General features: G+C 38.4%; 1 protein-coding gene across 1 annotated transcript; it reads left to right on the top strand.

Annotated features, from left to right (window-relative positions):
* The first annotated feature begins 4,699 nt into the window (after nt 1-4,699).
* Nucleotides 4,700-19,828, top strand: piwil2 (piwi-like RNA-mediated gene silencing 2). Its single transcript, XM_084729612.1, has 23 exons — nt 4,700-5,161; nt 5,251-5,356; nt 6,132-6,246; nt 7,770-7,948; nt 8,088-8,178; nt 8,912-9,022; nt 9,273-9,390; nt 9,683-9,807; nt 10,193-10,273; nt 10,361-10,474; nt 11,133-11,321; nt 11,789-11,873; nt 12,318-12,407; nt 12,651-12,791; nt 13,323-13,436; nt 13,672-13,860; nt 14,560-14,661; nt 15,869-15,985; nt 16,261-16,349; nt 16,691-16,796; nt 17,006-17,259; nt 17,971-18,078; nt 19,120-19,828. The coding sequence occupies exons 1-23, from the start codon at nt 4,730-4,732 to the stop codon at nt 19,274-19,276; spliced, it is 3,213 nt and encodes a 1,070-aa protein (XP_084585738.1). The 5' UTR covers nt 4,700-4,729; the 3' UTR covers nt 19,277-19,828.
* The last annotated feature ends 5,691 nt before the right edge of the window (nt 19,829-25,519 follow it).

Raw genomic sequence — 25,519 nt, 5'->3', positions numbered from 1 at the left:
TGAAACAGTTGAATCAACTTTTTTTTTTTCTCTCATTAACTTAACATGACCTTAATATTTATAGCATTTATTTTCATGACAAATAAATTAACTTACCAGTCTTATGATGAATTGAATGAATGCACTTTATGGGGTTCAGTCACTTTATTACATTAATTAATAAAGAAACATGATCAGAATACTAGGAAACTTCCCAGCATGTATTGTTCAGAGTTAAAACTCCCCTGAGACCTGACTTTTTTATAATTTGATGAAAACACATTTGACGAAAACTTGCTTTGTGTCTCTGATACATTTTAAGGTAAGTTATAGTTACTTGTTTTCACATTAATTAAAATACTGCGAACATGTGTTCTGAAGTACAACTTTTTTAATTTAAAACTATTTTTTTTTACAGTGCAAACTGCTCTGGGTTATTTCGTTTATTCTTGACAGGTAATCATATACTGACTGCTGATTACTCCCCATGAATCTGAAACAAGCCTCGCTCTAATTAAAATAAATGTTCTCACTGACAACCTGTTAGCTGCACTGTTTTACATTTACATTTTGCTGAGCCGCTTATATTAAAAGAGCCACACACAGTGAGCCAGGGGTCAATATGCATTATACATGAATGTTCCTATATTGACACAATTACTGTAAGGTCACACAGTCTTCGGTGTTTGCTGCTTTTAATCTTGACAGATTCTGATGTTGGTTTGACCTCATGGAGAAAGTTTTTTGGGCCAGTGTTTACATTCATTATGGGGGGTCAGTTAATCATAATCAGGGTTCTTTTTTTGATCCCCATGGGGAAATTGGTTCATACATACAAACAAACACATATATACACGTGCATATAATGATAATAACAATAATAATAAATGACAAAAAATATAACAAAGAAGAAGTATGTCAAAATATGTCCCTTATTCTTCAATATGTACCAATATAGAGGAACTATAGAAAAGAGGAAATCATGTATAAATATGCGCAATATGCTACAATATATAATAGAGTAAATAATAATGCTGTTTGTATTGCACATTTGAGTACAGCACAGTTTCTCATATGTGCTGCAGTTACCTGCCAGTAGATGGCATTACATCCCTTAAAACAAAAACATTTACAGGCCTCATCAGGTTCCCTTTTAGTTTTTATTGTTTGTGTGATGTTGTCCTTCAGTCACCAGGGATGAAAAGGAATCCATTCATGACTGACTTTCTTAAAATAGAAAAAGGCATGGCCATCAGTCTAAAAATAACTATCACTGTTAATAATTCTTTTCCCTTGAGTTCTTAAAATACGCCTGCAGGAGAGTTGATCTGACAGCAGTGAAACGCGTTCTTCCATCTGGTCACTCCCCCATAGAGGAACCAGATGGATGTTTAGTTTCTGGAACAATGATTAATTTATTTCTAAAGAGACCAGGCATGAGCACAAAGTCATCACCTCAATACCTCAGGGAGCATTTTTGTGATTATTTCCAAAGAGTCTAAGTCTAATAAGACTAATTGGCAATTTGTCTGACCGGTGACCTGAAAACCAAAGCTCTGTGGGCTTTTGGACTTTTCAGAACGTTAGTCCCCCTTCTGCAGCATTCTTATTGTAAAAAAAAGAAAAAACAAAAAAGCTTTTAAAATAACAGAAAGATATGAGTCTGTGTGCATGTCAGCGTCTGACCTTGAGTAGGAGGTGAAGCATATTTTCATAATGATCATCTTTTCAGTTTCTGCCTTTTTGTGTCCAAAATAAAAGTTCGTGGTTGTGAAGCGAGACAGTTAGTGAAAGCCAAGATTCTTTTAGACTTGCCATTATTACTAATTTCCCCCTGAATGCCATAAATGGCTGTGATACAGTCAGCACAGACAGATTGTGCTTCATTTGGGCTAATTCCCAAAAGATCATGTTTAATCACACAGTATCAGTGTTTAGCTTTGACTCAAGTATTTACAAAATGGATGTTGTCATGATTTATTGGTCACAACTTGTATTGAAAAATAAAAGTCTACAAAAAAGGCATGGAGTATAACAATTTCTTGTGTATGTGTTGCACACAGCTATCTGAGAACTCAGTGCGGTGTGATGGCGAAAATGAAAGTCTTTGGGAGTTTCATCCCACATAGTGTGTCAATAAATGATTTGTGAATAACCAAGCAAAAGGCCAAATGAAATTTGAATGTTCGCAAATTCATTTTGCAGCTGTACAACTTCTTTATAGCATTCTGCTTCTCCCCCCATTTTTATAATCACTCATCTGGTTTAGCACATCATGTCCACTTGAATATCATGACTGATTAATTTTATCATTATTTAATGTTAGTATTATTGTTATTTGACTGCATCACATGCCTGTACATTAAAGGTCAATTATATTAACTCCTGTGTTCATTATTTGCCTTAAGAGCCACTGTGATCACGTACTGCTGCCTAAACTCTATTTTGCCCTTTACTTTGTACTATACTGCACTGCTGCACTTTTAAAATGTTATTATTATTATTATTAACATTACACACTGTGCAAGACTTTTACTTTGATAAAACTACTGATTTAGATTTCTTCACCACCAGTACACCTGCGTTAGACAGGTTAAACCACCAGAGGGCGACACAACAATATTCCGTCATGTAAATTAATGACAAAAGATTGACAGGTTCAGTGAACCAGTGCCTTTGCTGCAAAATCCGCTGATTATCCAATAAGACATTAGGAGGGAAGATACCGCCAATCAATCGCTTCTGATAGATTAAATTTAGCTGGAGTTGACACGTTCTTCCCGGTGGGAGACGTATGACTTGATTATAGGTAAGTTCTCATACTAAAAATGTGATAACCAACTTGTTTTGTCGTTTGCTAAACATATGGAAAATACTGCTGAGTTTTCTGGCGGTATTTTGGCTGTATTTAGTTTTAATGTCAAGTAGTTGTCGTCATTGGCGGTGTAGTTTTCTTCAACACGTGTTTCAGTCAGCTAGCTAAAATATCGTTAATTAAAACCAGGTTATCGTTAACAGCGGTGCCATGCTAACAAGGCGCTCATTTAGCTCTTTGTCACGTTGGCTCGCAAGGATTAACATAAGATGGGGGCAAGCCGGTGAAACAAGGCGCCACAATGTCTGGCTAATTAACGCTAGACCGCCCAATAATGGTTAGCTGACATTAACGTTAGCTTCTTTATCTAAGTCAGCATATTTGCCATGCGGTCTCATCAGTGCGCTCTGCCACATAATTTTACCTTCTCATGTTTCCTCGCTGTTATCGAGTCCCTGCATATCACTAAATTAAATAAGAATGAAACATAGCTTTTAAAGTGTTGAATACTTTAATGAATTCTATAGAGAAAATTTATATATAGCATTTTAAAATGTGTTTACTTTAACTGTGCACCAAACTGTAAAGAAAAAATGACTTGATCAAAATATGTTTGCTTAATGGTTCTACACACAGCATGTCTGTCTGTACTTTGCTGAGGAGGATTGAGTTGTGTATCTTAACTTATGAACACGGCAGTGTTTAGTTTTTGGCAGATGTAGTTCAGGGAATCACTAATATTATACATCATCTGGACAGCTGTCCTTTGTGCTTTCTCTAGTGGAGATGTAGTCCTTCCTAATGAAAAGTATGTGTTTATAGATTTAATCTAATACTTGTCTTATTTTGATTATGCATGCAGATGATTGTCAGGCTCATTTGTGTTTTAGTTGGCTGTACAGTGCTCACCAAAACCTTTCAGCAACTAAATGAATGCTGAAATTGTGTTATTAAAGCTTTACATTTATGCCAACTCATCAAAAGCAACTAAATTATGATTTAACAATTTATGACTGAACTCTTCTAGACATTTACAACGCAGGCATGCCACTTGACTTTCAAAATGATGCCAAGATGCCAATATAGATCAATATGTTCACTACTTTGAATTGATAATTAAATACGGTTTTGATGTTTCATTACACCCCTACTGATCTGGGCATGCTTTGGAAGCATATTGTTAAAACAACTGAAAAAGAAGTACTTTTATATTTTATTGATTTTGGCGGCACCCTGACCTACCCTTAAAATGTAAAGTCTAAATAGAAATCTCTTCCTCCTTCCTTTTAACTAGCCAAAGCACTACTCATTGGAACTTGGCTGGCGAAAATGTAAACTAGGGCTACACGATGAATCAAAATAATATTGATATTGCAGTATTGCCAAGTGCAATATTGAGATCATAGGAGCTGTATTTTTTTTTTTGATAAAGTAAGAATTTGTGGAAAAACAGCATCATAATTAAGTAATATAGAGCTGCAGTGATGTCCTGGCTTACTACTCGTGTTTTCCAGATGAAAGACAATATCTTTGATTGTTACAGCCCCCAACAAATATTATTGTCGTCAATTTCTATATTTCTTTCCGTGTCTATGAAAATGAAAATGTGACAAAAAATGATCATTCCTACGAATTGTAAATCATATTTCAATCTTACCATCTGTCAAAATAATCGCTTGATTTGTTTATCATGTCATGCAGCTTTAATATAAACACCGACTTGTTTCCTCTGAGTTCAGCTTGGCGGTAGGTATTTAGAATAATCATATAGAAATAGCCAATGTTTTCTAATGTAGGTCATAAAGAGGCATCAGTACTAAATTCAGACCATTTAAAAACCTGTTAAAAACTTGTTTTCTTAGACTTTTTTCCTATGGGGTTTTCCCTGCAGTTAACCCATTGTTGTGCCCACTGGTGATATCAAAAGTGGACCAAATGGATCCAAACACTCCAGACCTTAGCAGTATGATGGGCGTCTTGTGGTTGGGACGCGGTAGAAGATTGCAGCCTCAGGAGCCGGCTGTAGGACGTAGTAGAGGGCAGCTTCTCTCTACAGAAGAGAATGGTGTAGGGCGAGCCAGAGGATTCTCTATTCCCGGCAATACCCCACATGGACGAGCATTAAGTCTACCCATTACTGAACCTGTGGTCGGACAAGCTCGAGGGCTGCTGCTGCAACCTTATGATGGCGGAGTCGGCCGAGCCAGAGGGATGCTCTTCCCAGCAACCGAACAAAGGGTAGGGGTGGCAAGAGGTGCGATCCTGCCGAGTCTGGAGTCACTGCCTGCACAGACACCTCCATTTGGAACCATGACACGAGACCTTCCAGAAGAGATGTCTCCAGTGAAAGAGGTTGGAACCAGAAATGTGTCTGTACCCCTAACGTAAGCATGTTCTAATTTTCTAACACGTATTACCCTACATTAAGAGCTGCTAAGGTTTTTGTCTGCTTACAGGTTGACATGCCCGCGCAGGGTCAAACATCAGGACTGCTGTCAATGTTTAGAGGAATAGGTGTTGAGCCTCCAGCGACCTCATGGGGAAGAGGAATGCTATATGTCGGTCTGTATTTAAAGATTTTATGGGATGTAGATTAATAGGGCTGGGATCAATAATTGGTTTACGGGTAGTTATTGTTAGCTACAACTACCACTGTCAGATGTGGCCAGGCATAGGTAGTATGTCAACTTTTTTTTTAATGTTATGATGATTATTTTTGAGAATAATCACTTCATCACTTTAGCTACAAACCTTAAAGCTTTTGACACTCTCTCGTGGCCCCAAAAAATTGCATACATTGTTTACATGATTAAAAATAAAATAAATTCAATGCATCAATTCCTCCTTATGTATATTTTTCAAATATTTGATTCAGAAATAAATCATTACAGCTATAAAACAACCTCTCCTATACTATTAAAAATGATAAATATAGAGAATACATAAAATAAGATCTGATTTTATTCCAGTAAAAAAAAATAGCTGATCTGATAAAACAGTTGCTTCAATACAAAATCTTTAGTTGATTTGATCACGATAGTGATTCTTCATAATGTTCTTTCTTTCTCTGACCTCTTGCACTCAGATGTGTGCATCCTTTGTTCTCTCTCTCAAGACATTTTTATATCATTAAATGTCATTAAATTAGATTTTCTTCCCAAAAGGCAGGCAGTGAGTGACCCCTGTTTATCTGAGGTTGAAGGACATTAGCAAACCCTAATGGGCTGACAGTGTTGACATATTCAGATCAGCTGGATTTAACCCACATTACTGTGTTACTATGCTGTTAATATGTTATGTGTAGAAGAACCATAAGAGTTGTTAAATGTTGTTGCAGGAAGAGGATCAGCTGGAGATTTAGGAGATGTGAAGCTGCAAGGTGCTCCAGTAGGTGTTATCAGCAGCCTAAAGAGTTTCAACCAGCCTCAAGAGGTGATGGACAGAGGCAGCAGGTAGGACAATGACAGAGGAGTGACAAAATCCATTATATTGACTGACCTACACTAAATATTAGAAGTTTTCCCAGGATTTTTTTGTTTGTGCTTTTTTGTTTAGTTTTGTTTTGAGACAAAGGTGATATTGAAATAAAATCATGAATTTTCCATTAAATATTTTAATATAAGAAAGAAAGAAAGAAAGAAAGAAAGAACTAATATCCAATAAAAAAAAAAAAGTGGTGTGTCCTATTTCTCCTGTGTAATAATTCCATTCAATACTGGATTGTTGCTGGGTGACATGACTATTGAAGAAACTTTTCTATACAAATAAAATGTATTAATCACACATTGGCAATCAGAATAGATGTGCTACATGAGAGCAATTTGCTGTATTTTTAAATACATAATTTTCACTAATACGAAAAGAACATTGGTTTTGTGTCATTCAAGTGTTAATTTATTGACGGTCCCTAAATGAACTGACAGAAGTTTATGCAGCACTTGTTGCATCTGATCAGGTAGAGACAGGATGAAAAGAAGACATCTTGTACAGTAATGACTGGGGTTTATTAGTGGGGTATCTGTCCATTCATCAAGTCCATGAAAAAATGTGTGACAAAAACATGAAGTAGGCAGATTTTTTTGATGAGGGTAAAATATGTTGCAGTATGTGGTAGTTGGTACAGAAATACCCCGGCCTACAAATCATATTCTCCAGACATGCTTACGTCTGGAGAATAAGATTTGCAGGAGTTGGTACAAACCCCTGAAAAAAATCACATCTTTTGTTCTCCACTGAAAATGGAGTGCCAATTCAACTAAATCATGAGTGACTCATATTGCAATTGCAGTATCTGTCAAATTGCACAATATGATCCTTTTTCATTTTGCTCACCCCCTACTGTCACCCCAACAGCACAGCACAGTACAGCAGCACCACAAACTACAGTACATTATACAGAAATAAAAAAAAAAAAAAAAATGGAATCAACACCTTTGAAACAAGGATCAACAAAAAATGAACGTTGTAGTGATTACAAAGGTTGGAATTTTTTGCATGGCTGTTATATTTCAGTGCATTAGTCTTCTTAATTCCTGATGTTATTACATATATTGTGCTGAGCTGTGGGTGAATGTCGCTTTGACGTTGTAGCCATAATAAACAAGGTACTTGTGTAACTGAAGTGGTGCAGTAGTTGGTAGAGCACTTTGTTTCAGTAAATGTAAGAGCAGCTTTTGACTCAAGTGCGCACAGATTAAGATATCCACTTTAATTCATAATGGTTAGCCTTGAGTTTATCACCGTAGATATTTGTAACTTTGATTTGAGGGTATCACTGGTTTGACTCAAAAATATTTGCAATTGAATCAATAAAACATATCAATCGCCAAAGACTGTGCATATATTTTGAAAAAGCGGATTTCCTCATTTTCATTTCATTCAGTGTACCCTAATTGTTTAGAGTTTTCATTGATACAGATTTACTCCGACCATGATATGTATTGAACACCTGATATGCCATTCTGGCCTGTTACAGTTTCCATGCCCAAGGTTGGTCCCCTCAGACGATGGTGGGGCTCGGAAAGGCAGCGATGCCTCAGCTTGGAGGAGGAAGAGGACAAGCCATGCTTCCTCCTTTTTCTCCAGGTCCTGTCAAATCCCTTCCTCCTGCCTCTGAGCAGCCACCAGAACTACCTTCTCTGACTCCCCCTGCTGGTAGGGAAACTAATGAATGGTTTTGAACACTTCATAAAGCAAATTAAACAACACATAAAATTTCAACTTGGTGAATCTAACAAAAAATGAAGTACATACATATGGAAGTGCTATATTTCAAAATTCAATTAATGTGAAGGAACCATGCCACCGCTCCCCACTACTCAAGAGAAGTTTGAGCTTTCCACTGATGAACCACCAAAGACCAAGCTGAAAATGGAGGCTGTCCGGTAAGTATAACACATTTATTTTATACCTCTTAGGGCCATGACACAACAATCTGACATCCAGTCACCATTATGTGTCTGTGGCAAACTATCACATGTTACTCAAAGTGGCTCTGAGTCTAACATCAAGCTTAATTTGTGTGTTGTCATTACTTAACTCATCCACCTCTTCTTGGTCCATACCATGGACTGATGATGCCAGTGCAAAACAAAGTACAGATTATTTTCAGTATTTTCGAGTGTAGAACTAAGTAGGAATTTACATTCTCAATTTGTGTTGTGAGAAAATGAAAAAACACACATATATTGATATTGAAATTTCATTCAAAATACAGTAACATAACATGGATTCTCAATTAGTGACTAGAAGACGATATTTTTACCAAATACCTCAAAATTGATATTGCAGCGGGTATACAGATGACTATTGATGCTTTCACAAAAGATGAATACACTATCTTTGATAAGTAATTATCATTAATTTGAGTAAAAATACTAAAAAGATAAATAAAAGAACAGCTAGAACAGTCAAAGCTCAGAAACAAACAATGACAAGACTTTACTGTTATGCAGCCTTTAAAACCAGGAAAAATTAACACTCATCAACACGTAACGGTATCTAAAATCTAATAGAGCATCTTGTCTCATATTACATTATCAAAATAATATCTGTATATTGCCCAGCCCCACTATAATGATCGTTTTTTTTAATCCATGTATATTCTCCTCTGGTCAGTGAGCCTCCTAATAAGGCTGGAACAAAAGGAACTCCAATAAATATTGCCTCGAACCACATCCCGATTCATTGCAAGAATGAAGCTGTTTATCAGTACCATGTTACATTCACGTAAGTATCATGTCGTTGATGTCTTTCCTCTATTTATCAACTGTTCGGCATTAATAACTGGTGGAAAAAAATGAATCTGTTGAAAGTTTTTAGCCACTATTTCCAGTGAACCTGATAACTTGTTGTAATCATTTTTGATCCATGCCGTGAACCAAACATGGACCTGGACAACAAAAACTGAGTTTACACTGTACTGAAAGTATTGTCTGTGTTGATAGATGTCACATTGATTTTCAATATTATCTTTCAGTCCGAATGTTGAATCGAGGGGGATGCGTTTTGGAATGATGAAAGATCACCGCTCGGCCACAGGAGAAGTAATAGCTTTTGATGGCTCCATACTCTACCTGCCTGTTAAGATGAAAGACGTAGGTATCACAGTTATTAGTTGTGTGGCTAAGATGTGTAAACTACAATAAGGTGGGTTCTGATAGAAGCTTAGCTTTGGACGCAACCACATCTTGTCAAATTTTACATTGATTTCAATTATGTATGGATGACTGAGCTCTGAGATCTAAAACTATTTAAAATCGGTTTGACAATTTAAATGTATTGAGTTTTCAGTGTGCAAAACTATACAGTGCAAAATCTATATGCAAGTCAGAGTGCTGAACTTAATGCTGGATTCATTTTTTTGCATAATATTTGATTGACCCGCAGGTGGTTGTTCTCAAGAGTTTGAGACGAACTGATAATGAGGAAATAGAAATCCAAATCAAGATGACGAAGATTTTGCCACCAAACTCGGATCTATGCATCCCATTCTACAATGTGGTGCTCAGGAGGTATTTTTACAAAAAGCTCCTACACTGTTTGCTCTGACACTGACCATTTTAGTTTTAGACTCTACATAAATTATCAAATTAAAACACATCTGTGTCAAAATCCAGATATATGGTGTAAAACAAAAGTACACGAATTTCACATAGTCAGTGATAGTTGATAGTTGAAAAGATGATGGCAGTAACCTTTTACCTGAGAGCTTAAGAATTTAAAATGACACGCTGTGATTGTCTTTAAGAGTTTTACTAATAAATCAATGTACTTCCTGTTTGTCACACAAGAAAACGCAGCATTTTTTCTTGTAATCATGAAAGCCCTTTAATACAATAACCTAAACAACCATGATTTTTTACCACATGATGCTACCGACTGTTCTTCTTTTTCAAGGGCATTGCACATCACTGGACTGAAGCTGGTGGGTCGAAATCATTACGATCCACAGAGCGCAGTCGTTCTTGGAAAGCATCGGTTAGTATTGAGTTGAAACATAAGTGCCGGTGCCAGCAATATCATGGGAGCTCTAGTCAATTCATTATCCTGTTTGTCTTTTTGTAGGCTGCAGGTGTGGCCAGGCTACTCAACCTGTATCAAGCGCACAGATGAAGGCCTGTTCCTGTGTGTGGATGTGTCTCACAAAGTCTTGAGGAACGACTCCGTGCTAGATGTCATGTGAGTTCACACAGCAAGTCAACAGTAGCATAAAAACAGTAGCAAGTACACAGGTAGATATTCATAAGCCAAGTGATTGGTTTTATAGGGCTGTAAGTAATGATTAATTTCATTATCAAGTAATGTGTTGATTATTTTCTCAGTTAATTGATTAGTTATTTGGTCCATAAAATGTCAGAAAATCAAACAATGATCACTGTTTCCCAAAGATCAGCAGTGAGTTGGGAGAAAATCTGTTCCGTTTGAGGCTATAATAAAAGAAGAGTATATCTTGATTTATTTATTTTATTTCTTCTGTATATGTGCTCAGACATGGTCATACAATTTTAAACGTTGAATGTGTCATTACCAAGCCACACACAGCTATATAGATGTCATGTAGTCATACATATTTAAATATCGGTTTGTAAGATGTGGTATTTTTAGTGTGTCTGTCCTCTGAGACAGAACCGTGAATACACTCAGCCACTATAACCCTTCTTTCTGGGAACGTGGTTGGATTAAGTGGTTACTTGCAGGGCAATGAATTGCCAAATGCAGCAGTCTATAAATAATCTATACATGCATTGGACAGACTGAAATGATTTTGCCCTAGTTTTGCCCTTTCTGTTTTAAACAGAAAAGAGAAAATTGACCTTTAGCTCCTTCTGTCTGCCAGGAACATTTTGTACCAACAGGGCAAAGAGAACTTCCGAGACGAATGCACCAAAGAACTCGCTGGCAGCATCGTCATCACCCGCTACAACAACCGCACCTACCGCATTGATGCCATCGAGTGGAACAAGTCACCCAAAGACACATTCAATCTGATGGATGGCACGAAAACCACCTTTGTGGAGTACTACAGGTGAGACTGCTCTGTCCATGAACTCATCAAAACTGACACATTTTTCAGTGTCAGTACAGGAGCTGGAAATGCTTAAACAAATAAAATTTTAATGTAGTATTTTCATTGTTTGAAAGGTGCTTGGATTTTGCTTGAAACTGCATGAGATTGTGAATACATTACTTTGATAATAAACCAGAGTTTTTGCATGAAGAAATAAATAAAGTCATATATTGGCTCAGCCAGCTTATATATATGATGCCGAGCCTACTACTAGACAAGTGACACGATTACTCCAGTATGCTATTGAAACATAATTTTGTTCATTTACAGCACGACATCCGCATACAATGTTTGATTTAATGTAAAGTAGACGTGAAAAAATCACTTTCTCAACATGTACATAAACATGTAATTTGCCACAGCTGTATGGTGCTTTAAACACTTACAATTGTCATTACATTGCACGGACCTCTGCATTGTAACAGCAAGAACTATGGGATTACAATCAGAGATACGGACCAGCCTCTGCTCATCCACCGACCAAAGGAGAGGCCCATGCCGGGACAGGAGGTAAAACCTCACGCCAGCATTAATTATTTTAAGGGAATAATATGCTCAAGACACACAGTCGGCTGCATTTTTAATAATAAAGCAAAGCTCCCTGCAGCAGACCTCTCAGATGATATGACCTCGATACTGGCATCAGATTGCCACCATGTGGCTACAATGACTATTGCAATCAAAACATGCCAGGACTAATTGCTTTACAACAACTGACTCAGGTTTGTGATGCTAAGCTGTCCCACATTTTCCCACGTGAGAGGCACTCTGATTTTGCTTTAACAACCTGTTTAGTACCAATAATACTTCTTTAGTTCCTCATACCGGTGAATACTTTAGACTTATTAGCCCATCAGACACATAATAATACAAATACAAATTTCTTTCGAACATATTGTAAGAGCAGTAAACACTTAATTGTGTAGATGGCTTTATAATGCTGATTTGTTGCAGCAAATCACTAAAGAGATCCTGCTGGTACCAGAGCTTTCATTTATGACGGGAATTCCAGAGAAGATGAGGAAGGACTTCAGAGCTATGAAGGTACATTTGATGTGTCTGGACAATGTTTTCCTCTCAAAGTGTGGTCCCATAGTACCCTTCTTTTTGACAACCAGAGGCATTTTCAAACAGCATTATTAATCTCCACCTCAGTTGTAGAGTATAAATCACTCATCATTAGCAGATAATTAACATCAGTCAGAATAACCCTCTTAAACTTAAAATATCATATTGTTTCAAGCTTACACGAGAATTTGTGGAAATGGCTTTTTTCATACATTGTAGGACCTGACCATGCACATCAATGTGAGCAGTGAGCAACACACCTGCTCAATCAATCAGCTTCTGAAGAACATCAACACCAACCCTGAGAGTCTGCAGGCGCTCAGCCGATGGGGACTGGAGATCGGCTCACAAATCCTGATGGTGAGGCTCTGCCGCTATTTTAAGATCCACCTTTGAATACTCAGTACAGGCTTCTTACACAGTATGGGAAAGTATGGAATTTGATTTTAGTCATTTCCAGGTCAACTTATGAAAAGTATCTTTCCAGAATTCCAGAATAAATTCTCACTTTCTGCTTCCTAAAATATAAAATTCAAAATTTCAAAAAAAAAAAAAAAAAAAAACTGATTCATACAAGCAGAGTGGTGGCATTTGGAGCAGGCAGCCAGCATGGCTGAAATATTTATTAATCTTGTCTGAACATTTGAGTTATGCAGTCATGTAGTTATCAATAAAGTAAATGGACTTTTCTGTGCAAGGAAACCATAACCTTATGGCTGCATTCATGTGAATAAACAAGTCTGCACAGACACCATCAAAACTAAATTATTTCATTCATTTTTCAACTCCTTTTTGCTTTTTACACTTAATATGTCAGTCCATTTTTTCCCTTTTACCACACTTCCATTTATTTCAGTTTTGTATGTTGTGTATTGGTTTCCTCTTTTGCAGATCAAGGGTAGAACTTTGCCTGTTGAAACCATCTACCTGCAGTCCTCATCCTTTGTCGCTGGTGCAGATATGTCCTGGTCTAGAGAGGTTATCAGGGATCCTTCAATCAGCTCTGTGAGTGTTGGCGAGAAATCTCTGCTGCTGCCTCCACATTTTTCTTTAATCATATTTCGTTCGAATGCAACAGGTAAAAACTCTGAACAGGAACACTGAGAAAGTGATGCAGTAACATTGTTTCCAGGCTGTGATATTGATATACTAGTGATCGGTGTGGAATTTTTGTCTTGGCTTCAGGAATGGCTGCTGTATTGATTTGTTTCTCCACCAACTTGACCCATCCATTCCTTAGATCCCACTGATCATCTGGGGCATCTTCTACCCTCGCCGCTGTGCAGAACAGGCTGAGGAGCTGGTTTCCACTTTTAACAAGGTGGCTGGGCCTATTGGGCTACGACTGGAACGACCCATCCGTGTGGAGCTGGGGGATGATCATACTGAGAATTATGTCAAGAGCATTGACGCTCAGCTCACCAATGAGGTATAAAAGAAAATAAAAATTTTAGATGGGCAGCTTAAGGAGCATTTTAATATTACTTGCATCGCACACAGTGTCCACAATAAATGTTTGTCATTCTCTGCCCGCATGCTTTTAACAAGCTCTGTGTTTCTCTTATAATTTCTTTCATGCCTGGTGGTATGTACAGATAAAACCTCTAAGCAGATGGTGCAGTAGGTGGTCTTGAATTTACTTTGGTTCAAATGTTTTGTTTCCTAGGTATATTCAAGGCTTTAAACGAGTGATCACAAGGAGAGGATGTCTTAATAAGCTGACTTTATTGAATAGAAATAAGCAGTGTAGCCTATAACCTTTGCAAAATTTAGCACATCATGAACACAGTGTGAGTGAAAGGTAAATCAAACGGAAATCATCGAAAAAAAATTATTTAAATGGACAGTGATGCCACCTACGACAAAATTATTGTGTAGCCACAATCTGAAAGGTTGTTTCAAATACTGAGGTTTTGGTTTGTTAAAGTGTCCTGAGCACAGTTAAATAATGATAAATACAGGCAAAGGGCAGGACTTCTGCAGATAAAGCCCACACCACACTCTTCTAGTCTATGCTAGTCAACAGTGGCACAAGTTTGACCGTGTTGACTGTCTGGTACCATTGAACGAAGGTTACAATGCAAGTAAGAGCACCTTGTGTAAGTTTTAATTTCTTATCTTTTTACAGCCCAACATACAGCTGGTTGTGTGCATCATGATTGGCAACAAGGACGATCTCTACACTGCCATCAAGAAGCTCTGCTGTGTCAAAAGTCCCATCCCATCCCAGGTTTGTAATGTTTGTCAACTGTTTGTACATGGCTGGTTTAGAATTAGACAAAGAGGGTTTTTTGTTTTTTTGTTTTTTTACTCACTCATTCATTCATTCTCTCCAACTGCTTATCCTTGATGGGTCGCAGGGGGCTGGAGCCTGTCCCAGCTGACATTGGGCGAAAGGCGCCAGTTCATTGTAGGGCTGACAAATAGAGAGAGGCAACCGCTCACTCTCACATTAACACCTATGGACAATTTAGAGTCACCGGTTAACCTATTATGTTGCATGTCCTTGGACTGTGGGTGGAAGCCGGAGCACTATGAGAGAGAACCAACGTCGACACAAGGAGAACATGTAAATTGCACATAGAAAGGCCCTGCCCCAGCCACAAGCTCCTCAGCGCCCTAGCCAGCTGGGGGATTCAAACCCAGGACCTTCTTGCTGTGAGGCAGCAGTACAACCACTGCACCACTGTGCCACTCTCATTTTGAACTGATAAACTAAATTATTCCTCAGGGCTGCACATTAACTTTATTGCACATATTGTGGGTACTAGAGTGGTAGAACGTTTTGTGGCACAGGCCACAAAAGTATATAATGCCTGTTACCTTCTACAAAAAACACCACAGTGTAGTTCATCACAACAGGCATGTGACTGGCAAGGGACATTAATGTTGCATACAAGGCAACAAATCTGATAAATATCGTCTTTATTTGTTCTTAATGGTAGATTGCAGGGACATAACAGCTCTTGCTAGATGAAACATCTGAGTCGTACACAATATTAAATTGAGTAAGTTTATATAATTGTTCATACTATACTTTTTGTGTGAAATTCTCTTTCCTCACAAACTTTCTGCTCACTTTGGTTCTTCTTTCAGTTCACATACACCTTGACTCTAAGTACACACACTGAGACTTGCCTTGCTCCGCCTCTCTCTATTTCTCTCTCCCTGCAGTCTGTCTCTGATCTGACTTTTTCTCATCAGAAGGATGTTTTTATAAAGACACCCAAAAGACACAACTCATGTTTTTGTATTTTTTCACTCACGATTCCATTTTCAAAACAACAGTTGAACCCTGTGTGGTTCTGTCTTATGCACAGATTGCAACGCTGTATTGCACAGGTGCTACAGAGGTCTACAGAGGTTTTTTTCATAGCATGTGCATCACATTTTCTCTCAGTTACAAGCAAAGGTCTTTGTCCTGTATTTGTCATCAGGTCATCAATGTGCGGACAATTTCCCAGCAACAGAAGTTGAAGAGCATTGCCCAAAAGATCCTACTGCAGATGAACAGCAAGATGGGAGGGGAGCTGTGGACTGTCCATGTCCCTCTAGTGAGTATCATGTTTTTGCAACAGCAGGAAGAAACAGCTTTTATACCAGGGCAGTGGATGGTTTGGGGAAACTATCTTGTAATTTTTCTGACAAAAAAGTGTATGTACTATTAAGCATGATATTACTTTAGTAACAGTAACTTGTAAAACAGTGAGTCATATACAAAAGAAAGATTGATACTTCTGAAATATTGGAACACTGTCACACAGATGTTGTGGTTCATGTGAAAGTAATAAATCCAGGAAAATAATGAACATCTATCTCACCTGAATAGAAACACTTGATGGTGATCGGAGTTGATGTCCACCATGACACCAGCAAGAAACGTCAATCAGTCATGGGCTTTGTTGCAAGTGTGAACAGGTAAACCTTTTTCCCTTCCCACTTTTGGTTTTTGTTTGGACATATTTTTTTTCTGTTGTTATTCATAATGAATTGATGTGAAGCTCTAAGCTTGGTTTAACCACTAGTGCAGTCTTCACCTTATTGCCACACAGAGCTTTGAGTTCCTTCTTGCATAATTAGACTGGCAGATTTTAAGGTTGCATCTGCAGAAAATCTATTAGAACATCCCTAAAGTAAACACAGATGAATAATCAAATTGTCTTTTAGAGAGTAATCGTTGTATTTCACATTTTCTTATATAAAATCTGTGTTTATATTGGTAATTAAACCTTATCTGAAATGCACTAATCCTCCTGCAGCTCACTGACCCGCTGGTACTCCAGAGTGACTTTCCAGACGCCCAGCGAGGAGCTGATCAGTGGCTTGAGAGCTTGCTTCTTGGGCGCACTGCAGAAGTACTACGAGGTAAATACTACCAACACATAACACACAATCCAGTCCTTCCTCTTTTAAACCACACCTAACACTTTCAGCCAAGATGCACTGATGACGGGGACAGACCTCTCCTCCCTTGTCTCCTCTGTTCCTCTCAGCTGGGTCAGCATGTTACAAGGCAGGAGTGGCATGCCATAGCTAAATAAACCAGTGACCTTTGTGTATGTTCTTTTGTGCAGGTGAACCACAACCTGCCAGAGAAGATTGTGATGTATCGGGATGGCGTGTCAGACAGCCAGCTGAAGATGGTGGAGCAGTACGAGATCCCACAGCTGATCAGATGCTTCAAGACTTTCCCCAACTACGACCCCAAGCTGGTCTTCATTGTGGTCCAAAAGCGGATCACCACCACCCTGTACTCCTGCACTGCCAACAACTTTGGCACAGCTCCACCTGGAACTGTTCTGGATCACACCCTCACCCAGACAGACTGGTCAGTCTTAGTGAATGTCTTTCCAAGTTAATGAGTTGTCAATAGATCCTGTTTTAAGATCTTAGTCCAAGTTGAAAGCTTATCGGATGCAGAGATATTAAAACTCTGGAAAACGATCACAGTAGCAGTAAAATTAGCAATATCATCTTGGAATACATCTTTGCTCCATGTATTGGATTTGGCCAGGATGAACACTTGTGCAAAGTGGTCAGGTGTTTTCACTATGAATCCAGCTCAAGGCCACAGATGGCCTGGTTTCTGCTTTAATTCATTTTGACTCTAGAAGTTTAGTTGAAAAGACAATGTGTTGATGTGACCGCTGTTTTCAAATCCAACCAAGAAACCACACGAGCACACTTGAACAAGGTGGTCTGAGATGGTTCCAGTCTAACTGGTATCGTTTGTGTGCAGTCTCAGCGTAGCACAAGAAGAGATTTTATGTAAACATGTCATGAAAATGTGGTTTATAAATAAAGAGGGTTGAGAGAGAAAGTGTCTCAGTCCTGCATGAGCAAACTAGCAGGTTAGCAGAACAGGGGCTCTGGTCTTTTTTCACCTGCATACATCAAAATGGTTGCAACACATGGTCTTCTGGCAGCAGTAGTAAATATCTGTACTTCAATTAAGAAACCATCAAAGACTTCAAATTCTGTTGTCTATTTGGAAGTTTTTAACACTGAAGTTTTTGTTATTGTGTTTTTTTAATTTCAGGGTGGACTTCTATCTGATGGCACATCGCAGTCGCCAGGGCTGTGGACTTCCCACACACTACATCTCACTGTACAACACAGCAAACCTCACACCAGACCATTTGCAAAGGTACCAATAACCACTAAACAGCATTCTTGTTACTGTCAGAAATTTTGGACAGTTTGTTAATTCTGTATATGCTATCTGAATGAGCCAGAAGTCTTTGTTTAAATTTGTTGGAGGAAAGCTTTGGCAGTGGTGAAACCAACACACAAAGGCTTAGTTCACACGGCAGTGAAATGCGACCCAAATCTGATCTTTTGCCTACATGCCACCCCCGTCTGATTTTTTTTCATGACCGTGTGAACAGCTTAAGTCACATGAAATCAGATTTTTTTTTTTTTTTTTTAATCCGACCTGGGTCACTTTCAGAGGTCGTACTATATTGGATATGCGACTGAGTGACAATCGTCACAATTGTGCACCAGTTGTTGCTAAGAAAATGGATATTTACAGTTTTTAAATAGTGTAAATAGCCGATATTCTTTTCCATTCCCTTAATTGTGCTAAAATGTTGAGTTTTCCCAATTCGTTTGGCATTTCTCGGCACAACACTGTAATCAGTGTGCTGCGCGTGACGTCCTGACGTCTTTGTTATTGTTCTTCTGCGCATGCGGGTCTGTTCTGGGACGTGTACTGTTCACACGGGAATCAATGTAAGTCAAGTATAGGTCACATTTAAAAAGTAATTTGAACTGCCGAACAAAAAAATCGTTGTTTTCTGTTAAAGTCCTGGTAGCAGCGGTTTGTAAAGTCTTGACAGCTCCACTTATCCAGCAACAATCACAACTAATTTGTCCCCCATGATTGTTATTTCCAAGGATCTGTGAACTTCATTGTTGTTGTTTCATCACCACTACAGAAGGCCTGTCACTATATTAATCTGATAGGGTATTTTTCAAGTTGTTCAAAGACCTTCCTGATAAAAGGCAAGCCACTGTGAATGGAAAAAATACAGTAAATGCTATATTTCTCAACACTTAGCGAAATGTTTAATATTTAGAGAAATGTAAAAGCTGTATCCAGCTGTACTCAGGCCAGTGAGAATGAGGCTGTAATATTGCTGTTTGATCAACACATTTAACATTGTCGCTTTGGTCCCCACACCAGGCTGACCTTCAAGATGTGTCACTTGTACTGGAACTGGCCGGGTACCATTCGTGTTCCAGCACCGTGCAAGTACGCCCACAAACTGGCTTTCCTGTGTGGTCAGTACCTGCACATGGAGCCGGCCATCCAGCTATCGGACAAGCTCTTCTTCCTTTGAGCTGCACCAGTTACTGCCACAAACATACTGCTTAGGCAAACTGCACAAGCAAAAGCTTGCACTGAAAAACAGTACTGAATGATGAGCAACTTATTTGAATTAATGAGTGATTCTTTATTAACATGTGGCACATAAGACTTTAATGTAAGTGTAGATTTCCAGCCAGGACTCCAATATCAATCAGTGCTACTGATGTTTCTGCTCTCACACTTTGATGAAAGGGCTAAATTTTTCTGTGAATGTAACACTGTATTGCATTATTGCAATAATTAATAATGTAGCATATTAGTGTAAGCACATTTAATTTCAAGTTTAGTTGAAAAAAAGAAAGTAAAAAAATGTTCTGTTTGAAATCAGTAGTGGCCTGAAGGTTTTGACTTTAAGGTTATGGGTGTTTTTGAGCTACTGTTCCTGTGGCATAAGGACTGGTCAGGGTTCTGTTAATGTTCAGAGTGTTCCACTGTGACAATTTTTATTTACTTCTATTCTGTACCTTATAAATCTGTTTATCTGTCTCTTTTTCCTCCTCACAATTAAAGGAGTGAAAATGTTGCAGCACAGTGTCTCCAGTCATTAAACCAAAACAGTTCCATCATTTTCAGATTCAAGACCTGGTGTTTGCAGGACACATCGTCTCTTGAGACATTTGCTTTATTGTAAGCTGTGGATAAAATCCATGTTTGTACTAGGGCTGCACGATATATCATAAATTTACCATTATCGCGATATCAACATCCGCAATATACATATCACAAAAGGCTTACTGAACTGCGATAAATGGTGTTTCCATGCGCCATGCATTCATGCTCTCCATGTCATTTCATATGTTTAGCCAATCAGATGGAGCCCTACCGCCATAGATGTCCACCCCCTAGGTAGATGGGCGTGGTTGAGGTCGTGAAGCGTGTGCCAAGAGAGCTTGTTGAGTGTCGTTATGCCGGAAGTGACAGCGACAAGCGGAGAAAATGTGGGCGAAGAACTTGTGGCTAAAAGAAACAGCACGTCTGTTATTTGGAAGTACTTTAGTTACAAGAGAGATGACACATTACAAACGCAGGTAGTCTGCAAGTCATGCCGAACAGTTGTATTAACCAGCAGAGGAAACACGACTAGTCTCCATATCCACCTACAACACAACCACAAAGAGCTGCATGAAGCGCTTCAAGAAGCTAGCGTTAGCAAAAGCAAAACTACTGACGTTAAGTCAGAGAGCAGCAAAACAGCCCAGCAGGCATCCATTCATCAGAGTTTTGCAAGTCTAACTCCTTATGAAAAATCATCAAAGCGCCACAAAGAAATAACAGAGGCCATCGCACGGTATTTAAGGACCTGATGCCTATGAATACAGTGAGCAGAGAGCTTTGTGAGTCTGATAAAGAAACTGGACTGAAGATATCAGATTCCATCACGGAATTATTTTTCCTAAGTCGCCATCCCACAGATGTACAACACCTGTCGGAAGACAGTTCAGTCCGAACTGAGTCAAATTATGCACTACACAAGTACTACAGACCTTTGGTCGAGTCGCACAACAGAGTCATACATGAGTTTCACCGTGCATTTCATCACTGACGACTTCGAACTGAAAACACGATGTCTAGAGACTGTGTATTTTCCGGACTCGCACACTGCTGAAAACACAGCTCTTGGATTACGTGCAGTGTTAGTCACCTGGGATTTACATGAAGACCAGCAAGTGTGTATCACCACGAACAGCGGCGCCAACATTGTGAAGGCCACCGAACTCAACAGCTGGGTCAGACATCAATGTTTTGGCCACAGGCTGCATCTGGCCATCGGTAAGTGTTAAAATGGCTAGGAGAATTAACGTATCTGCTTGTCACTGTAGCAGTAGTCTTTATTGTAGTCTTATTGTTTTGTAGTACGGCATATTATTAATTCACATGATAGAAGTTAAGTAATATTGGTAGAAGATAATATGCCAATTTTGTCACCTGTCACATGAATTTGTTTCAGTTGTTAGAGAAAAGGATTAGGAATATGGGAGAGAAAAGAGAGGAGAGGCTTCAGTGGAGAATACACACAAGGGATGAATTTTATTAAAGTTATAGCGTGTAGCATAAAGAGCAAAGTGAGATAAAAAATGAACAGCAGACTTTGTATTGTATAGCATGTTGATTTGTAACCTAATGATGATTTGCTCATGCAAACACAAGTTAGGTTACTATATGATAGATGATTGTTGCCAGTCTCAAATACTGTACTATTGGTGTTGATAGTCTATAATTATTGTAGTTACAAAACTATGGTGTATATTGCAGTTACTTTTTACCAGTAAGTTTTAAATCAAAAATGTTTGTCTTGTCTTCTCCCCACTCCCTATAAAATGCTGTTAAATATGATGACTGCGTTGCTCGAGCTGCTGGGCTCTGCAAAAAAAAAGTTGGGACACTTTTCCCATAGCTGGAAAGAGAAGGTGGCACTGAAAAAAGCACAGCAGGAGCACAACCTCCCAGAGCACTCACTCATCACTGAAGGCCCAACAAGGTGGGGGTCCAGGCAAAAGATGATCGAGAGAGTTCTGGAGCAGCAGCGGGCCTTATCTGACGTCCTCTCAGCAGACAGCAGGACCTGGATATACTTGAGTCTGTAAACCAGGCACTACAGCCTCTGTAAGAATTTACAGATGCTCTTTCGGGTGAGAGTTACGTGAGTGTTTCTTATGTGAAACCAGTCCTTCATCTGATGAAGACATCAGTTCTTGCAGAGAAGGAAGAAGACAGTGATTTAACAAAGTCCATTAAGGTGAAAATCCTGGACTACATGAACACCAAGTATGACAACCCAGCAACCCAGGAACTTTGGACATTACGTGCTTCATGGATACCAGATTCAAGGCCAGCTACATCAGCAGCGAAAAGGTCTCAGACATTAAGACCAGGGTGATGTCAGAAATGGAAGCAATAGCACTCAAGGTAATAATGTTATACTGTTTATTTGACACAAGGGTGATAAAATATTTATCTAAATAAAATAAAGATTTTGCATGATCTTGAATGGAACATGACATATAACTAAATATTAGTGCAAAATGAATAATGATAATTTTTTTTTTTTTTTTTTGATCCCCCCCAGTGCCACTTTGAAAAAGGCAAAGAAATCACTGGGCAGTTTCTTCAAGACTGTCCCAGTCCCTACTTCATCTTCTGTGCAACTGGTACAAGCTGTGGAAGCTGAACTCAACAGCTACTTGCTGTCCCCCACCATAGACAGTGAAGCAGACCCTCTGGCTTGGTGGAAGCGCCACCAGGTCAGCTACCCACAGCTGAGTAAACAGGCCAGGAGGTATCTCTGTATACCTGCAAGTAGTTCACCCTCAGAGAGACTTTTCAGCACATCAGGAAATGTTGTAACATGCCAACGCACGTTTAAAACCTAGCAAAGTAAACATGCTGATTTTCCTAGCGAAGAACTTGCCATAATAAAGCATGGTCACACAAATGTATGTACACAGACACACACATACACTTACATGAATGCACACAGACACATAGTACATTACAATACATATTGCCCTACAGTGATTGTTCCCACTTCTACATGGGTTTAACTACATTGTTATAGATCGTTCCTTGTGCTAGTTTTTTTGGCCGAGAACTTACTATGAAAGTAGATCATTATTTTTTTGTTTTTTTGTTTAATTTTACCATTTATCATATCATTTGGTGGCCTAGCACACTTTAGACAATTGCAATGAGACATTGCAATTAGATTTAAATTATGTTTATATTTAATTAAAATGTAAAATTATTTAACTTGTTTTCAGAATTTTATTTATTTATTTCAACAATTCCAGGTAGTAAGGGATGTTTCTGTTTAAAGTAGCAGAAATGTTTTAAGGGGGCATTAAAATGTTCTGTTAAAGTAATCAAGAAACTGTATTGCCATATAGCAGCTGTAGCCAGGTGCATTTTTTTCAATAAAAACATGTTGCTGGAATGGAAATATTGCATTTCATTTTTTTTCTTTTCTTTTTTCTGCATAGGCTACTCGATGTCTGGGGTCTATGTTAGCAGCAAATCCAAAGCACAAAGACAGCAACACCATATACTTAAGTATTTGTTTATTTATCACAAGTCATATCGTCATCACAACTCTCAACAACATTATCGCATATCACATGTTTTCCTAATATCGTGCAGCCTTAGTTTGTACCCTCTTTTGTTAAATCTTTGCCTCATGTCTTGATCATTTCTTTCATAACCACCTTTTGAGTCTCAGATGTGTTTAGTCTCTAAAACTGACCAAAGGGTATGTCATCAATTAGTCAAGGAGGAAAGAACCTGTCTGCCCTAAGAATGGTGTTGCAGTTGGTTTTCTAAACAGGGAAGTATGCAAATCACCATTGTCATCTTTAAAGAACATTCGATCAAAAAATATGGATTTCAGTTAAAGTAAAATCTAAGCTAAGCTGCTAGTGTTGTTTAAATATGAAAGAAACTCGAGTTCTGTCACAGACGAGCCTTACTTGTGAAGGTTGCACAGCTCGTCTCTCAGGTATACCTCAAGAGAATTTCTTCAAACTTGGTACAAGCATCTATTGAACCCAAGGATGAACTGATTAGATTTTGGTATTCAAAGGTCAAGGTCATTGTGAATTCATGACCACCCCGATATTGAAAACACAATTTCTCAAGAACTTTGAGAGAATTTCTTCAAACATGGTACTCAAGGATGCACTGATAAGATTTTCGTGGTCAAAGCTCAAGACTGCAATGACCTCACTACACACGTTTAAAAATTGATGAAGTGATGACATTTCACATGGAAAAGGTCAATGTCACTGTGACATCACAATGTTCAGCTCTCTATCTGCCCTCAGTACTCATTTTGTAGAAATAGTCTCTAAGTGAAGACAGCATGTCAGTGTAGTGATAACATCCATTTTGCCAAAAAAAATGCACTTAACTTAAATTCAGTCTTTAATACATGTATTGGTTGGCAGAAGTATACAACCACAAAGATGGTAATTCTTGTTGTCCACAGGCCTTCTTTTACAGCAGTTTAATGGAATAGAGCCATCATGCATTGATATGTTTACATCTGTGCTTTTCCTGCTGTGACATGTCAAGATCTCTACCTGCCTTATGAGGCATACAAGACCATACAAGTTTTAAAAATAGTCTTGACTTTCTTTCCATTATGTTTAATATTTTCTGTGATATACAGTAGTGTCATCTAGTAGAGCAAGTCAACTTTGAACACGTCACATTTACTGTAAGTAGTAGTTTCCACTCTTCAGGGGATAAATGGGATAATTTGCACCAGATTTGGAAAAATATTTGGACAGTTTTGTTTTTTTTTTAATCATAAAATGCAGTGGTTTTCAGTCTTTGTTCCTGGGACCCCCCCCCCCCCCCCCCCTACTTGTATCTGAGAAAAGCAAAAACCAAGATTAGCCTCATACACACTCATCCTTAAAAGAATAATGATTGATCATCACAGAGCTTGAGATCTGAAGCATGGTCTACTAAGCAGCTTTTTGGAGTGAGGACAAATTGTAATTTTTGTTAACAAACAAGTCCTTGGGGACTCCCCTGTGATTTTCTTGGGCCCTGGACCCCAGGAAAGGAGGCAATGATATGCAAAAGAGGTTAACTGACACTTCTTTACTGATGAGTTTGGTTTGCAGTAACTTGATTTGGACACCAGAGGTCGTCTTTGACCTCGTGGAGACTTTATTGTTTTGCAGTGGAAATGAAAAGTCAATTGGACACCTGCTTGCCCTACAAAACTGATACTGATTGGCTATACTCATTCACTTCACAAAAGTTTAAATGATTAAATCTGGTAATTAGTTAAGGGGAAATTATAATTTTTCTATGCAGTAGAGCTCTGGTTATAGTGGGTATTTAAAGAGTTTATTTGATCATGGATACTCAACAAAACTATAAACACTTGTTTTTGCTCCCATTTCTCATGAGTTGGAGTGTCGGGCTTCCTTATTTTTCTAGTTTTACAATATTTCTAAACTAATGATGACAAAAGATTCTTTCTCAACATTTAGAAAGAGACAAATCATTGATGAAAGTTTTCATTAGTAGTGATTTTATATTTAAGTTAACATTCCGTCCATGTTTTGTTCTGCTGAACCAAGATCCATTGATTTTATATATTTTGTAGCAGTTCTTCATTTCAGTCAGCTTTGTTAAGAATATTGTATACAGTAGCCACCAATCGTCTCTTTTTATCATGTGTTTTTAGAATTTCATCTGTTTCCAA

This window comes from Lutjanus erythropterus, chromosome 10 (genome assembly GCF_056507025.1).
Source record: "Lutjanus erythropterus isolate fLutEry1 chromosome 10, fLutEry1.hap2, whole genome shotgun sequence".
NCBI classification, from domain to species: domain Eukaryota; kingdom Metazoa; phylum Chordata; class Actinopteri; order Lutjaniformes; family Lutjanidae; genus Lutjanus; species Lutjanus erythropterus.
Note: the sequence above shows the minus strand (reverse complement) of the source record. Positions and strands in the feature narration are given on the sequence as shown.

Excerpts from the sequence above, each read along its gene's own strand:
- piwil2 (XM_084729612.1), top strand. The coding sequence starts at position 4,730 with ATGGATCCAAACACTCCAGACCTTAGCAGTATGATGGGCGTCTTGTGG. Across the intron at positions 12,408-12,650 it reads AGGACTTCAGAGCTATGAAG|GACCTGACCATGCACATCAA; the intron begins GTACATTTGATG and ends CATACATTGTAG. Across the intron at positions 16,797-17,005 it reads CACTGCAGAAGTACTACGAG|GTGAACCACAACCTGCCAGA; the intron begins GTAAATACTACC and ends TCTTTTGTGCAG.